Raw genomic sequence first — 17545 nt, 5'->3', positions numbered from 1 at the left:
TTGCTATGAAGTTTCAGGCTGGCCTTGAACTCGAGTTGATCCTCCTGTCTCATCCTTCTGAGTGCTAGAATTACAGGCATTTGCCATCACGCCCAGCTAGGGATCTTGGTTGGAGACCTTTTTTTTTTTTTTTTTTTTAAGAGTAAGGAATATTTATTAAAGGAGAGCCAGCTTCTGCCAGAGAGGGACTGGAGGGGACATCCAGAAAATGGGGTGTCCTGGAGGTCTTGTTTTTGAGCTACTGTATTTGTATCCCTCTCTCCCTTTGTCCCTCCCAGTTCCTTGTGAGGTACCTGGACTTTCTGGTTCTACAAGTGTTGTTTAAGTACCTTTCAGTTAGCTCCTGGGAACTTATATGAGGACAGGATACTTACAAATACCATGGTAGGGAAGGTGGGATAGGTGAGAGGTTGGTAGGAGCACAGGAGGGTGAAAGGCCCTTGGATGAGGAGCCAATAGCATCTTTTCTCAACCCCCATCTCCTACTTCCTCCCAACTCTTAACAGATTGCCTTAACATGGCAGAGTCAACTACATAAGCATTTGATTTCTCTATAAGATATTTAATTCAGCCAGCTGAATTCTCTAGGCCATTAATTCCTTCCTTTGGTCCTTTCTACCCCCTGGACACCTGTAATAACCAGATATTTTATTAGAATTTTCTGTTTAATATTTTACCTTGCTAGGTTTGGATAGCTAAAGAATCAAGTGGAATCCATAGAGGAAAGATTAGGCAGGTTAGTGTTGTATACCTACAATGTACCAATAAAAGAATTAAAAAAAAAAAAAAAGATTAGGCAGGTTAACTAATTACTGGTTTTACATGACTGAATAGTTAAATCAGTGCTTTTCAAGGGGGTCCTTGGGCCATCTGCACATGAATTACCTGGCCCACTCTTTTTTTTGGTACTGGGGATCAAACTCGGAACCTTGTGCTTTCGAGGCAGGAAACAGCACCACTGAGCTAAATCGCCAGCCCTGGCCCACTTTTAAAGACAGTGATTCAGGGCCTCTATCCCAGACTTCTGCCTCTAAATCTTGGAGGATCCCAGGAATTTAAAGCATTTGCATATTTGGAAATGATTCTCAAGCAGAGTGGCATTTAAGAACACTCATTTAAAGTGTGCTTCTTACCAATATTTGTTAGACTTTAAAATCTGTCCTCATCTTTCTACTCATTCACTTTATAGGTTACTGCACATTTAGTTATATATACCTTGCCATGAAATCTGAAATTGCTTTCTGAATCTTTGTAGAGCATTCATTCTGAGCCGGTTTCATTTAGGATGTTGCTGGATATCATGTAATAAAACCCAAGTTATTTGTTCTGAAGGACCCTGAAGACCAGGGTGACTTTCAGAACTGTCATGATAGTTTGGCTTTATTCTCAGATTTAAACTCTTGAGATTGAAAGTCTATCAGTAGTTCTTTTAGATCTGATGGGGAGTACATTACCATAATCTATCTTCATCTAAATTTAGGACTAAAGTGGTTAAGCTGAATTATTAATTAATATTCCTTTGCAGTCTGTGACTATACCTTTTTAGGCATAGCACCTTTTTATTAATCAGGATTTAGCACCTTAGAGGATTTGATGAAAGTGAAAGTAAGTCCTGTTTTTAATTCTGATTCTAATTTTTTTTCCTTTCTCCTTGTCTTGTCTGTGTACACCCTGCTTCTCAGTATTCAGAAAAAAATAAAATAGCAGAAGTACATGGCGTGGAGGATTTTAGTCTGTGACGATGGTAGGCAACCAGTTTAAGGGGAGATTAAGAAACTATTGGATTGATATTTTAACATATAATACTTCTCTGCTTTCCAAACTTGTCTAGTTTTAGTGTTTATATGTCTTAGATCAATCCCACAAGCTAAAGGTGGGAGTGATTAATTGTGTTACTGGGCTTTGAACCCAAGGCCTTCACACTGAGCTACATTCTCAGCCCTTCTTTTATTTTGAGACAGGGTCTTGCTAAGTTGTCGAGACTGGGCTTGAATTTGTGATTGTCCTGCTACAGCCTCCTCAAGTTTTGGGATTATGGGACTGTGACACCAAAACCAGCTTAGTTTTTACATTTTTAAACAGTTACATTTTAAGTAGTTACATACATAAGTATCTACATTATAGTATGTGTGTGTGTGTCCCAAGTACTGGGGATTGAACCCAGGGAGCACTGAATTCTTTCCCCAACACTTTTATTATTTTTTTAGACAAGGTCTCACTGAGTTTTCTAGACTAGCTCTGAGCTTGCAGTTCTTCTTGCCTTAGCCTTCCAAGTAGCTGCATTTTACAGGCATGTCCCACCATGCTCAGGTATTCTCAATTTTTTCCTTCAACTTAAAGAGCCTAAAATAATTTTTGTTTCTTTTCTTCAACTTCTGTCTTAGATAAATATACACTTTTCGTTATCTTTAATAAAGTATATACATAAGATATAATCTCAGGAAAATCTTTAGAAATAGTGTTCTTTGGAGCATAATTCCTTTTCATGTCCCAGGGGCACTGAAGTAAAAGTATTTTTCTTAGTCTTGAGCAAAAATGAAATTGGATCTCTATAGCAAGAAGTAGTCTGATTGATATTTGATAAGCAGATCTATTAGTTATTGCATATAAAACATATAAATATGAAATGATCTTAGAAAAATTCAGTAATAACTTCAGTCTTCTCTGTGAAGTAACTTTTTAAAAAAAATTTCTTTACAGTTCCTGTTTCATCGTCCATTAAGGCTGTTAAATCTACTTATCCTTATCGAGGGCAGTGTCGTCTTCTACCAGCTCTATTCCTTGCTGCGGTCAGAGAAGTGGAACCACACACTCTCCATGGCGCTCATCCTCTTCTGCAATTACTATGTTTTATTTAAGCTCCTCCGAGACAGAATAGTATTAGGCAGGGCATACTCCTACCCACTCAACAGTTATGAACTCAAGGTAAACTAGCTGCCTCTCAACAATGAGGGAAAACTCAGATAAAAATATTTTCATACATTCTATTTTTTCTTGCAATTTTTATAATATTTAAGATATTTTATATTTTGTATACTATTATGTTTTGAAAGTCGGGAAGGGTAAGGGATATTAAATGTATCCGTAAACAAGGTGATGTGATCTTTCATGTGTTAGTATATATGGATAATATACCTATGAAGAGGTATGTCTCTCCAGTAAAAGGATTGATTGTTTGTATGGCTCTGCAATCATTCATTCATTTATCCCTTGATGCGGTACCTGTGGTGTTTGCTGTCCTTCCTGCCATACTCATGATCTTATCATGAGTTCTCAGCTGGCCAGTAATTATTGCTATAGAACGGGAGAGGTGTAGAATTGCCTTTTGCCACCTAATCTCTTATTTCATCTTGGTAATAGTGTTAGAATAACTACAGAAAACAGTGGGCTAAAATCCTGGGTGGGGCTCTGTCTTACGATACTAGGAGGAAGGCTTTCTAAAATGGAGTCTCAGCTGGCCTAGTCTCTCTGTGACATTTAAAGATAATTTTGGGAAAGCTTTTATCTTGAGGCACAGAGTTTTGCTGTCACTTTTTCTGTTCATTCACTTCTGCTTCCAACTATTTTCCTTGTAGTTGTTTGAAATAATACTTTTCAGGGGCAGAAAGTCTTTGGAGTGCTCATATTCATGAAGCTCTTGAAAGAGATCATGTGTTGCTAAATATGAGGGAAGACAAGTATAAATGTCATGTGGGCTACTAGAGTATGGGTAGATTGAAAACACCAAATAATTGAAAGAATGGGCTCAAGCTGCAGCAGCTAAACAGTCTTGGTGCAGTCTGGCAGCAACTCATTTACATTGGCATTATGTTTGCAGTTATGAAGAGTGAAATATAGAAAGTTATTGCTTTGTCTTCAAAGATACTTATTTATTTATTTATTTATTTATTTATTTATTTATTTATTTATTTTTGGTACCAGGGATCGAACTCGGGTCCTTAAGCTTGCAAGGCAGGCGGTGGAACCACTGAGCTAAATCCCCGGCCCTGTTTCATTTTGTTTTTTGAGACAGGGTCTCACTTTGTGAGGCTTTGAATTCATTATGTAACCCAGGCTGCATATGAACCCACAACAGTCCTTCGGCCTCAGTCTCCCAAGTGCTGAGATTACAGATGTGTGCCACCATGCCCACCTTTCTTCAGAGAATTTTACCTATATTCAAAATGTTTCAAATTTCATACTCAAAGGCTGAAGACAGCTGTGATAGAACACTTACCTCATATGCACAAGGCCCTTGGTTTGATCCCTAGTACCACAAAAAATTTCATACTCCAGAACCTTCCTATTGTGAGTGTTAACCCTTTAGATGATCACTTTCTGTGTTCTTAGAAAGTGATGTATTTAGTGGATTATTTCTAGTCATCTAAACTTCTGAGGCTTTGTCTTGAAGAACCTAAAATAGATGGTCATATTTTCTGTGCTGGGTGTGATTTTTTATGTGTGAAGTTTTTGGTGGTAGAAAACATGACTTATGAAGGAGTTCTTAAACTGTTCTGAATTCTTGCAGAAGAGTGCCCAAAAGGTTTTTCACTAGAGGAAACAATTCTGAGCAGTAATATATATATATATATATATTTACCCCAGGTGACTACTTATATGTTTAAACCAATCAAGGCTTCCTTTAATATTTTGATGAGTATACTTTTTTGAAAAGTTAAATTATTTGACACTCAGTCTGAGTCCATTCAACCACTCAACAAATATATTTTGACCTCCAGGCACTGTATTGGGCCCTGGGGTTATAGCAGTGAATAAGAAATGCAAAGACGTTCCCCTTTCAGAGCTTGTGATGTGGGGACATGTGGTGCTGATCATGTAATAAGTAAGTTTATAGCTGGGGATTTAGCTCAGTGGTTCCAACACCTGCTTCACAAGCGCAAGGTCCCGAATTCAATCCCTGGTACAAAAAAAAATTCAACGTAAGTAAGTTTATATATAATGTTTCCTATTAATAGTGATAAATACAGTAAAGAGAAGTCAGGGCAGAGACAGAGTGGTAAAAACAGCACTGCTAGACTAAGGCATCTTTTGCGAAGATAATTTTTGAGCAAAGCCCAGATAAAGCAAGGTGGGGCCACATAAATAGCTTGGTAAGAATTCCATGTTACATTAGTAAGGGCTGTGGCCTGAGGTAGAAACAAGTTGCTATACTGGACGAATAGCAAGAAAACCAATATATTAGGGTAGTTGCTCTTTAAAGTGGTTCAGCCTCAATGTGTTTCTTGAGGTGGAAGAAAGGCAGCAAAGCTACTGTTTTCACTATTCTTTTGTGAAAGATAGGCTTCTCTACTAGCAAGTAGTTTATTGAAAGTACTTGACAGCTGAGAGCAGAGTGGGTGTCATAGGCTCAGAGATGTCATCAAAGATGCCCTAGTTTGGCTGTAGTATAGAAAAGTAGCCCAGATAACCAATTAGAGAAAATAAACTAATCTTATACTGGCTTGACTTGTCTTGGCTGGATCCTAAAGGAGTAACAGAAGGACCAGATGCCAGGCTGGCTGAATAAATGGATGTAAGGAATAAATAAAAACTAGTTTTGCAGTTTTGGAAACTAGAATTGCAAAGTGTCCGCTGCTTGCTCCTCTGGATACAGCAGCATCGGGGATTAAAAGCCCTTTTAGTTCAATGTGCTCCTACCCATCGGGGCTGCTCTTTTTAAGTACCAACTCATGGAGGTAGAAAAAAATTGTTACTTGTACTTTGTATCCCAGTACAAATCGTGATGGACACCATTTTTGCTTAGTGATAAAAGGAAATGTATACCCATTAAAGAATGTGCTCCCTCCTCTTTTTGTAATTTATGTTGGAAAATTAAAAGATGTATGGAAAGGAACGTACAGCAAATGATCAGCTAAGTGAACTTGAGACATGAGAAAAGCAAAGATGGTTGACCAGTTGTCCAGGTGGCCCAGGGTGGGCAAATGTCCACCCTGGAGGTTGGTTCGTAGGAAAGAGTATGGTGAAGATGTTTCTTAATATCCTCTCTGATACTATGTTTATATTCCTTAAACCCTTTTCCCTCTACTCCCTATCACCACCACTGCTCTCTCTCCTCCATTTCTGCTTACTGGGTATTTACATACTGAACTCTGCTGGGTGCCAGAGATAGTGATGTTCAGAGTTCATTAATAGAAGGTAGACATATAAATCAGTTGTCACACAGAGTGTTCAGTAATATGAGTGTGTAGAGATAGAGTGGTGATACAGAGAAGGGAGTGAGCACTACTGCCTAGTGGACTTGGCATGGTGGTGTATGCCTGTAATACGAGCACTTGGGAGGCTGAGGCAGGTGGATTGCTGTGAGTTCGAGGCCAGCCTGGACTACATAGCAAGACCCTGTCTCAAAAAAAACCACAAAAGACAACAACAACAACAACAACAAAATGACATCTAATGGAAGATTTTAAGATTTTATGATTGAGTGTTTTCAGATAAAAAGTCTTAAAATGTAAACCCCAGACCAGTATCACGAGCATCACCCAACTGAAAACTTGATAGAAATGGAAATTTTTAAGCCCTACCCCAAATCTTCTGATTTAGAAACTCTGGATATACCCCAGCACTCTTTTTAATAATCTCTACAGGTGATTTTGAGAAATGCTGGAGCCTGAAAACCATTTTCCTTAGATGACCTTGGCAGCAATGTGTAGGACAGATTTGGAGGCTGGGGAATGTCACTGAGACATAAAGTAGGAAGACAAGTTGAGCATTTAAAAGTCCATGCAAGAGAAAATGGGCAGGGATGGGTTACCAGTGTGTGGATGGTGGAGGCAGCCATCGGGCTAAATGAGATAGTCCAGCAGGCATGTCCAGCCTGCGGCCTAAGGCTGCATGCAGCCCTGAACACCTATAATGACCCACAAGATTACAAAAGAGCTTACAATTAGTGTGTGACTGAGCAATGCTTCTTGTGACTCGATTGCACAGTGCTCCATCGTGGACTGTAGGCAACAGTGAAATGCTGTGTAGGAGAAGGCACAGTGCAGTGCTAACTCCACCTCCCACACAACCACACAGTCAAATTGAAACCCACCTATATCAGATGTTATATGTGCTAGTGCGACTTGACAAGTAAAATGCAGGTGTCACTAATGATAGTATTTCAGCCTACCTACAGTGTGTGCCTGTGGGAGAAGTTGTAAGTTTCCTATTGAATTATTAAACTTGGGCTTGCTATTTCATAAAATAACATATATAAAGGAAATTTTGTTACTTTGTATACATTAATTATAAATTTTGTGTGTAGCCCAAGACAATTCTTCACTCAATGTGACCAAGGCAAGCCAAAAGGCTGGATATCCCTCCTTTAGGGAAAGGATGTGGAGTGAAAAGGAGGGACAGAATTCTGGCAAACAGCAGCATGGAAAGGTAGAGAGATACTTTCAAGTGAACAAGACTAAGAAAATAGATGGCCAGGAAAGGCAAATTAGAGCTTCAAAAAAGGAATGCTCAACAGTATCACATGTAATAGGGAAGTCGAGAGACTGAGAAGTGACTACTGGATATAGTTATTAGATCCTGGGTGACTTTAGCTAGAGAAAGTTTCCTTTGCCATGGAATGGAATTTCATCAGCGCCAGGCTAGCCCAGCCCCCAGGAAGTTTATGAATATGTGTGTGACAGTTGACAGGGTGTGATAGGAAGTCAGGCGGGAGCTGGTCCAAAAGAGTGAATTGGAATGAAGAAACCACACCAAGGACTCTTCCAAGAATCTGGACACAGCAAGGTGGTAAAGGTGTGGAATTGAGGAGACCTTTGCTTAAGATAGAAGAGACTTGAGTGTGTTTTATCTGCAGAGAGATACAAGGCCAAAGAAGAAAAGGCTGAATATATAGGAGAGAGAATGATGGGTGGTGGAGATTGATGGAAAGAGTCTTGGGAAGGGACAGCACCTCCTCTGATTAGAAAGGTTAATTGCACACCTACATGGACAAGGGGAAGTGGCAGTGGGAGGTGAAGAAAGACTCCTAATAATACAAATGTGTGAAGCAAGAACCAGTTATCCTTAGGGAGGAGTACCATCCAGAAGGGGTTAAGAATAGAACAGCCATTGTGGGTTTTGGGAATGAGGCCACTTCTGAGATGGTGAACCATAAACATCGAAAGGCCCTCTACCATGGTTTCATGATTTTCTCTGCTTGAACACAGCAGAGAGCAGGGAGGATGAGTGCTAAGAGTCGGCCCTAGATGGTAAGTTTGCCGGCGGGTATGGCTTAAGGGAATAGTTGAGGTGATGCACCTCGGGGTCTGCAAAGAGGAAGGAAGGATGAAGTCTGATGTGCTGCCTATCAGGAGGGGTGGGCCAGGCCTTGGTAGTCTTGCACAAATGGAGTAAAGTACCAAGAATAGAAGGTCTTGAGAAAGGAAAATGGGAATTTAGCATCAAAAGGTTCTGAGTATGAACAGCCTGATGTATAATTCTAGAAGCAAATGATGAAAACTGAGTAGAGATGCTAGGTGTGGTACATGTCTCTAAATCCCAGCAATCTGGGAGGCCTTGACAGGAGGATCTAAGTTCAAGCCCAGCCTGGGCAATTTAATGACTTAGTAAGATACTGTCTTAAAGTTAAAAATAAAAAGGGCTGAGGATGTAGCTCGGGGTGAAGGCCCTGTATTCAATCCACAAAAAAGGAAATACAGTAAAAACTGAGTAGAGGTAAAAATGTAAACAATTATGGCAAGATTGTTGGGTGGGTTTTCTTGAGAATGAGTCATTTGGAATGATGGTGAGGTATAAAAGAGAAGGAAACAGCCTGGTAGCAAAGACTAGGGAATCAGCTGGGCATGGTGGCACGTTCCTGTAATCCCAGCACTATAGTGAGTTCAAGGCCAGCCTGGGCTACATAGGGAGACCTGGTCTCAAAAAAAAAAAAAAAAAGGTGGAGGATCTAGATATTAACTACATTATGGTCACAAAGAATGGATAGAAGATACAATAGCTGGATCCATACATTTTAGTAACAGATTTTTTTTTTTTGATGAAATGAGGAAAAGCAATGAGCAGAAGCCAAAGAGAGAAACTGGAAGATTGTCTTCCAAACCTTTGTAAAAGTGTGTCATGTGGGAGAATGCAGCCTTTTTGTGCAGGAAAGGAAGGGTCTTCACAAGTTTTGTTTTGTTTTGTTTGAGACAAAGTCTCGCTATGTAGTTCAGGCTTGCTTGAACTAACTATGTAGCCCAGGGTGACCTCCAACTCTCAGTGATCCTCCTGCCTCTGGCTCCTGGGTGCTGGGATTACAGGCATCTGTTACCACTCCAGCAAGAGTGTTCTTGGAATCCAAGAAGTGGCAACAATTTTCAGTTTAGAAACCAGGTTTATGATTGTCTATGAATTCCACTATGAATTCCACTTTTTAAAAAAATAACAAATGCCAGAATGACAAACGTGTGTGTCCCCTGTCCCAACCCCAGCACTGTTAACATAATCACTCAAAGGAACAGGTCTCTTTCTCTTGACTTCATTACTAAGAAAACCAAGTTTAATCTGCACAGTGGACTTAGTGACGCCTTAAATTGTGGAGTTTTGGGAAGCAGTAGCTTTTTTCTTCCATTTTCTATTCCAATATCACCAACTTCCGCTGGGTGTCTTGGATGACATGACTGGTTGCAGCAGTAAAATAGTGGGAGTGTAAATATCTCACAATTACAAAGATGTAACATAACAAGAAGAAAATTTACTGAGACAAATTACCAGAACTTTTGCCAGGAGATCAGATTTGAAATAACAAAAAAATGACATCAAACAGAACAAAATAAAATGAGCATGAGGCACATAATTTACTTTTCTGGTTACCGATTTTGGTGGCCCCGTGTCCTGTAGCACTTAGATCCACCATAAGCATTATATTTCATATCATTTATTGGAGTACATTTTTAAAGCATAACAATCTTTTAATTACACTTAAATGTTTCTATGGATAGGTTTAATATACTTTTTAATGAATAGAAGAACATTTTGATTATATCTTTGGAAACATTTGTAGGGCTTAGAAGACAGCGGCAATCATGTGGCTTTCTAATAGACTCTTTTGAAAAAAGTGCTTTACTTTGCAGAATTATAAGCCAAAAAATACAACAGCATTAAGTTAATGCAGAGCATTGTGATTCATCCAGTAAAACACACGGCCATAGATTCATGGATTTCTTATAGTTAACTCCACTCCCCCACACCCTCAGAGAAGTAATCCCTGCATTGCTAATGTACCTCAGGGTCACTAAGTAATCCACTGTGTGCCAATCTGCCTTTGTGGCCCCTAGTTTTATGTGATGCAGCACTGACCTCAGGCCATCACCTGTCTAGCATCTTCCGCTCCTCTCCCTGCACAGAAAGAGAATTGCCTTCTTCTGCCCTTAGGAAGTATTGCTAAAGGACCTTTCCACTAGAAGTACCTAAAGTCATACTCCTGGCAGCACTTAAGCTCTAAGGCTCATGCTGTGGTCAGTGAGGGCCGGCAGTGATGGAATGTGGACCCCATCCATCTTGGTGGGAATCAGACCTACGGTGACCTGCCATATCGATCCCAGATGAAGGAATCTTCTGTTCTGTTCACTGGGAGCTATTCAGCTGGGAACATGAGGCCCAGAAGACAGATGACTGTCCCACCCAGGCTTAGTCAAGTGTGATTATCCTGTGCTAAATGCTCTGGGCTGTGACTTCATCAGCTGCTGGATTCACTCACACTGTGATGACAAAAGTCTCTCAAAGTCCTCTCAGTATAGAATGCTGATCCCACCTGGCTCATTTGCCCAGATCCAACACAACTTCACAATTAAACCAATCTGGTCTGCATAAAAGCTTGGAATTACTTAGTCTTAGTTGCTTGCCACTCTAATTTTTAAAATCAAATCAAACTTCTCAACACCTGAGTGTCTCACTGGTATGCCAGTTGGACCTGCAATTGTGATTAATTTGATTATTTAAAATCAGTAGGTCACTTGAATAGTAGTAATTCTTTTGAAAGGTGCTAGGGCCTAGTGTGATGGTGTATGTAATCCCAGCAACTTGGAGACTGAGGCAGGAGGATTGCAAATTCAAGTCCATATTAGGTAATTTAGCAACAAGAACAAAAAAGATGTCAGTTACTGCATTTTTTTTTTCTCTTTTCCTTTGGTAATTAATGGTTCTCAACCTTACTCCTAGTTGTTTATGGGCTATCTCACTTGTTCTGATGCCTGTCCCTTTTTCATTAGGCTTAAAAAATTTAGAAGTACTAAGGTCCCCAGTACATCATTACTAGGCTTTTGATAAATATTTGAGGAGGATGATTTTTACATTTTTTAATGTCCCTAGATTCCAGAATTTTGACTTGGCCAGTATTTCAAATTTTAGGGCTAATATTAGGCTGACAGTGTCTTAGTAAGGTTCTTGATCAGGTCTCTTCATATTTCAAGTGAAGTAGAGAAAAAAACCAAATAACCTCTATTTGTCCATTTCACAAGAAAAAAAATTGGCCTGGAAGGGCCATTTTACAAATAAATATGGGTTAATATCTTCTTAAGCAACCATAAATACTGAAAGAAAACAGCCTGTGTATACATTTCACTTCAACATTTAAAGTTAGCTGCTCCCATTCTCTGAGTACCCCTAGTTGGAATGATTGATTGCTCAGCTGGTAGGGCATCAGGCAAATCCTCCTGAAACCAATGGCTCTAGAGAGGAACAATCTGATTCCCTCTGGCCCTTCTCAGGGGCCTCATTTCTCAGAGTCCCAAGTAGGTAGCCAAATAGGTAATCCCAAGGCATGTAGGGGAACAATTTAGGAGACAAATACGAGTTTCCTTTGCCATGAAATGGAATTTCATGAGCACCAGGCTAGCCCAGCCCTCAAGAAGTTTATGAATATGTGTGTGACAATTGACAGGCTGTGACATTGTCAAAGGAGAGGTCCACACTTGAGCAGCAAGACACAGAGAAGGTTAGTTGGCTTCCCAGTGCCTCTAGAGTTGAATGGCTTGGAAAGCCTGATGTGGGGACTATCTCCAGACAGCTATCACTAGGCCACATGATGACACCACATACCTATGCACCAGAAGGGGATGCCATAAATGGGAGGTGTGGGTCTACAGAAATACGGCTGCCACCTTATAGCTCTACATAGGCACCTCAACCCTTAGAACCGAAGTCACTTGTTAGTATGGTTTTTTGTTCTTTTTGAGACAGGGTCTACTATGTAGTTCAGGATGGTCCTGAACTCACTAGCCCATGCTGGCCTCAAACTCAGGGCAATTCTCCTGCCTTAGTCTCCTGAGTGCTGGGATTACAGAGTTGTGTCACCATGCCTGGCTCCTCACTAGTTAGTATGTTAAGGGTGGCTTCTCAGTCTATTCCCAGATAAAAATATACAAGTATTACAAACAAAAATTTAAAATATTCATAGAGTAGTTTTTAAAAAATATTCCATTACTTGGCTCAGAGTCCTGATGGCTGGCAAAGTGCAGTTCTTTCCATCTCTCACATTATAACTGGAATACAGTCCTTATCTAAGCATAGATGCCACAAGTACACTGAGACTGACATAAAACTTATCTGCTACATTTTCTGATAAGGCAGGAATGTGCTTTTCAAATCTCTGATCATGGCCCTTCTCATCTCTCACCATTCTCTTTCTTTACCTGGCTTGCCTAGGAAAAATGTTATGTACTAGGGCTCTTCTTCTGGGCTGACCTCTTTTGGCTGTTGCTCTAATGTCTTGTTTGCCCCATGAGAAAGCAAAAACACTCACCAGAAGTCTATAACTGCTCCCAGTGCTCAGGCGCCTCAGTGCTCTCCAGAGGCTGAACTCATCAGCAGGCTTGCCCGCTAGCCCTGCCACAGCCACAGGCTTCCAAGGGGAAAAGATTTCAAGACTGCAAGGATTTTTATCATCAGAGAGGGAAAAAAAGGACAAGGGGAGGTAGGACAGAGAGAGAAGGAGAGAAGGAAGAAGGATGGGAAAGACAGAGATCTATGGCAGAGCATCAGCTTCCAGTTTCTCACTGGAGGAGAGGACTTCAGCTCAGCCCCAGCCCAGCATGGCCTTGGTCCTGAAGTCAGCCTTAGGTGCTGCTAGCTCTTAAAGAAATACCTGCAATGATTGAACTTCTGAACAGAGTTCAGCCAGGCTTGGACCTGAGAAGGGTTGCCCTGTGAATCCTTTTTCTGAGAGAGCACCAAAAAGCTGCCAGCAGGTATTTAAGTCCTGTTTACGTAAAAAGGAGAGGACAACTTGAAGTTCTAAGAGTTCTAAGTAACTGAAAGAAATCAGATTGGTTAATGCTTCTGCTTATATCCAGACAGAGGAGAAGAGCAAGTTTGAGTGCCTGGGGTGGGTGGTGGATGAGGGAAATCGTAGAAGGGAGAGAGGAGCCTTAAGTTTGCCCTTGAGAAAGGAAGGAACCCACTGGCTAAGATGAAATGCACTGTTTTTAAGGAGGGCAGCTCCCAGGGAGGGGCGGTGATGGCTGCTCTTCTAGGACTCTGCCCTGCCTCCCTTCCTATACTTCTGTGCCCAACGTGGAAGAGGAATGAAGCTGAACTAGAGGTGTTTTCTGCTAATACCACACCAATTTCAACACAGTACGTATGCAGTGTACTTATGGCTTTGTATTAGGCTTTTCTCTGAGGGCATTTGGTGCCTGGATGCTGATCTTGTTAGCTAATACCTTCACCTCACTACTACATGCCCACATGAAGAGTCAAAACTTTACAGTAAGATAAACCTCAGCTTAGTCCCCGCTGTGCCCAGATCTGTACTGCCCAGAGTTCAGTACAATGGCAGATGGAATCTCAAGTTAATGAAGGCCGGAGTGAGACAGTCTTCATGGATTGTGCCGGTCTCAGGGCTTACTCTTGAGTATAGACTCTGATTTTATATTCCGCTGTACAGTCATGTTGGGCAGGTCTGCAGGGACCCCAGGGAAAGAACCTGGGTAAGTTCACCCCCTTGGAAATCTAAGTGCACATTCAGTTGCATTTCCAAACCTGCTTCTATTTTGGATAGTACATGTCTACAAAGCTTATTAAAAGTTGATTTAAAAGAACACATGCTTTAAGGAGTGTTACAAAGCATGAAGTAAAGAGGGTTTCAGATTTCAATTATAACATTTTCTGACACAGGCAAAGGATTTTCTTTCCTTCAAAGGACACTATCATAGCCAGGCCTCAACAGCAACAAATGATGATGATAGGGGAGCAGTGCAAGCCCCACTTCATTTGAGGCACGCACGCTATTCCCTTCCCTTCACTAACCTCTCCCCACACTCCATTCCCCTTCCTTCCCTAACCTTCCCCATTTGCTTTCAGACTCTAAATGTCACTGTTTGGTCTTTCCTTGACTACTCTTCTGGCAAATGCAATATTAATGAATGGTCAAAAGGCTGAATAAAAAGAAGTCCAAGGCCAAAATCAGCCCACATTTAGACAACCTGTGCCCGGAAGGGGGCAAGTTGGCCCTGTGATGAAGTCCAGCTGAGTCATGGTAGCTTTCCAGACACCAGCAGGTGGACGGATATCATTCTATCTGCCTCCCACTTCTTCCATCCAGAATCACTGATCTCCGCTGAGGCTGGTAAAAACAGCTGGTTGAGGTCTCTAGTCTTTGGCCATTCTTAGGGATGGTCATTTTATTCCTAAGTGTAACCCCTTCTGGTGTGACCCATGTGTTTTCTGCCAACTCCCCACAGAGAAGGCCAGGGGAAACTGTCTGAGTGGGATTTCTGATAGGGGACAGCAGGACCTTGGAATCTGTCACTGTGGATGAAGGAGGCAGGTGGTCCATGATGGGGAAAGGAGGACTGAATAAGATTAGGCTCTGAGGTCTTCCTGGCCTTGACCTGTGGAAAGGTATAGAACCTCCAGATGGGCGCTCGATTTTTGAAGAAAGCAGGTTGTCGCCAGATGGCTCTGTCTCTGATGTGCGCTTTCTGCAATGCACTGTTGCATCCTGGGTGGAGACCAGGTTAGGCGAGCCTGGTCCTGGAGAAAGGATGGGTCCCTCACACATGCAGGATGCAGTGAGGTCCAACTGTGAGGACTGAATGGCTCCTGTGTCTTGCTTTGCTTTCTCTTCTCCGGGGTTTTCTAGGGAAGTGGAAGACTCATCTTTGGCAAGTTTCTGAGAGGCCCCACTCGTCGAGCTGGGTGGTCCTTGGCTGCCCTCCAGAGGCTGAGCCCCACTCTCCCCTGAGCTCTGAGAGGGTAGGGGCTGTGGGATCTGTGTGTACTGGATCTTGGGAGTGATGACGGGGACTGCCTTGGCCTGACACATTTTGACCATGAAGGAGGTTCTCACAGCTGACACACTCACTGGAGCTGAGTTACGGCGGCGACCTATCACAGCATGAGCAATAATGTCCAGGTCCTGGGTGTCCTGGGAGCAAACCCTCCAGGGGTCTGCTTTACAGTGAGATGAGGTCATCCAGGTGACCTTGGGGTCTTCTGGCTCAGAGAGCTGCACTCCAGGTGAACTAAATGAGGCCCCATTCCCAAGCCAGAAGAGATCAGCAATGGGGACAGCAGAATCCAAGTTGAGGGAAGAAGGCCTATTTTTCCCTTTTGAGGGCCCATATTCAGTGCTCTTCTGCTGTAACTGTGGGGGACGCTCTGCAGGCGAGGTGCTGCTCTGAACAGTAGGGGAGCTCTCCTTGCTGGTGTCTAGCCCCGGAACATCACCTTGTTTAATCTGCGGGCTGCTGTGCCCCAAGTGAGGCCCCAGCTCCTTTCTCTCTGCTAGGCAGACAGGGCTGGCCTCTGCTGCTTTGGGATGCACACCAGTTGGTCCTTTCTGGCTGGGAAGAACCTCTGGCCCTTGCAGGCCAGAGAACTCTCTGAAGGGCCTTGGGGCTTTCTCATCCCATCCAGTCACCTCTCTCCTGGCTGCCAGGGACTGCAGAAAGTCGGGACTCTTCTCTGTTTCAAGATTAGCACAGCTGCTGGAGGAGGGAGCATAGAGAGGCCACTGGCAAGTCGGAACAGTACTTTTGCTGTCCAGAGAGTGGCTCTGGCGAAGGTTGGGCCTAGTGATCAGCCTCCGCTCCAGTCGGTGGCTCTGAGGGGTCTGCACCCGGGACTCCTGCACTTCTTTCAGGGTGGGAGAGTGAAGGGGACTTGTTACCCACTGGGGCTCTTCCCAGGGCTCCACCATCTCCAGGCCATGCTGAGCAACATCTGTCACGGTGTCATCTTCGTCACAGTCTGAAGGCTCTTGTACTGAATGGGATCCATCCCCTTCTCCTGGTGGGGAGATCTCATCCTTTGTTGGGCTTGAGATGCCAAGGCCTTTTCTCTCAGGAGCAGCATTCTTTGAATCTTCCTCTTCACTTTGCTTCAGAGCTGCCTCATCTCCCTGATAGATGCTGGAGACCCCAGGGCTGTCTGTCAACTTTGGATGCTCAACATAGAGACTGGTCTTCAAATTCCTGCAGGGATCTTCTCTCTCAGGGTTGTCCCTTGACTGCAGGGTTCGAGATGTCTCCTCTAGAGGAGTTGGAAGGGGAGGAGCAGGTGGCAGCAAAGGGGAGAGATTCTCTGGGCCTTCTACCTCTGTTCTAGCCCATGGAGACACCTTCTCAAAGGGAACTATATCCAGAGGAACCAGACTGGCTTGATCTGGGTGCAAGCCCTGCTCATGCTTATATTTATGGAGACTGCTGGTTGGCTTCAGCTTCTCCCTATTGGCTGCCATGGCGGCCCTCTGTGTATCATGATTGGTTGAGTCCCTAGTCCATGCCTCCAGAGTGGTGGAAACTTGGGTGGGGGCAGAGCCACAAGACAAGTTCCCAGGAACCTCTGGGAAAGAAAAGGACGCTAGGCTTGGCTCAAGAACTAGTTGAACCGGGCTGATCTTCTGAGCAGGGGGTTGTAACAAGGAGAGCTCCTCTTCAGATTCAATGATTTTCAGTTCCTGTTGAATCTCGGGCCAGAGAAGGGGGTTGGTCACATCATCATCATCCTGAAAAACATCATGAAACTGATACCTTAGAACCAAGGACTCTAGACACTGACATCTGCCCTGTTTCTAGGGAGAGTGAAGGGACCAATAAAGAAAGGATTCAGCATCATTAGCACCAGTGGAGGTCTGAGTGCTTACCATGTGCCATAAAATTCTTTGCATCTTGTTTAATTTTCCCAATACCCTAGGAGATGAACACTATTCTCATTTTATAGATTAGGAGGCCTAGGTTCAGATAAGGTAACAATTTATCTAAATCAGAGATCAGGAAACCAGGATTGAAATCCAGCCCTGTCTACATCAGAACACAAACATTTAATCTCTGGGCAATACTGCTAGTGGAATGAAAATGTTAACTCTTACCCTAACTCCTGCTGTCCAAGTAAATAAATATAGTTCTTTTGCTTATTACTGAAGAAATGTATATTCTGTATGTGTTATGGTTGGGATGTAAAATGTCCCCTAAAAAGCTCATGTATTCAGAGGATGGGCTTTTGGGAGTGATTAGATCATGAGGGCTCTAACTTCATGAATAGGTTAATCTATTGATGGGTTTATAGTTGATGGCTTTACTAGGAGGTGATGAAGACAGGGTGTGGGGCCTAGCTGAAGGGAGTG

At 42.6% G+C, this 17545-nt stretch overlaps 2 protein-coding genes across 3 annotated transcripts in view; one reads left to right on the top strand and one right to left on the bottom strand.

Annotated features, from left to right (window-relative positions):
* The window catches only part of Tmem39a (transmembrane protein 39A), a 58515-nt gene extending 55339 nt beyond the window's left edge, over positions 1-3176 (top strand). For both annotated transcript variants that reach the window (XM_021263201.2, XM_004835670.4), the window contains one exon: positions 2701-3176. In XM_021263201.2, coding sequence (XP_021118860.1) covers positions 2701-2934 — 234 coding nt within the window. In that variant the 3' untranslated portion in view covers positions 2935-3176. The remainder of the gene's footprint in view (positions 1-2700) is intronic.
* Arhgap31 (Rho GTPase activating protein 31) overlaps positions 2701-17545 on the bottom strand; it is a 120737-nt gene continuing 105892 nt past the window's right edge. Inside the window, exon 12 of the mRNA XM_004835673.4 lies at positions 2701-16927. Coding sequence (XP_004835730.2) covers positions 14489-16927 — 2439 coding nt within the window. The 3' untranslated portion in view covers positions 2701-14488. The remainder of the gene's footprint in view (positions 16928-17545) is intronic.

This window comes from Heterocephalus glaber, unplaced genomic scaffold (genome assembly GCF_053883595.1).
Source record: "Heterocephalus glaber isolate CG9 unplaced genomic scaffold, H.glaber_assembly_v1.0 deba00000122, whole genome shotgun sequence".
Classification (NCBI taxonomy): Eukaryota; Metazoa; Chordata; class Mammalia; order Rodentia; family Bathyergidae; genus Heterocephalus; species Heterocephalus glaber.
The sequence above is the reverse complement of the archived record's forward strand: the minus strand, read 5'-3'. Positions and strand labels throughout refer to the sequence as shown.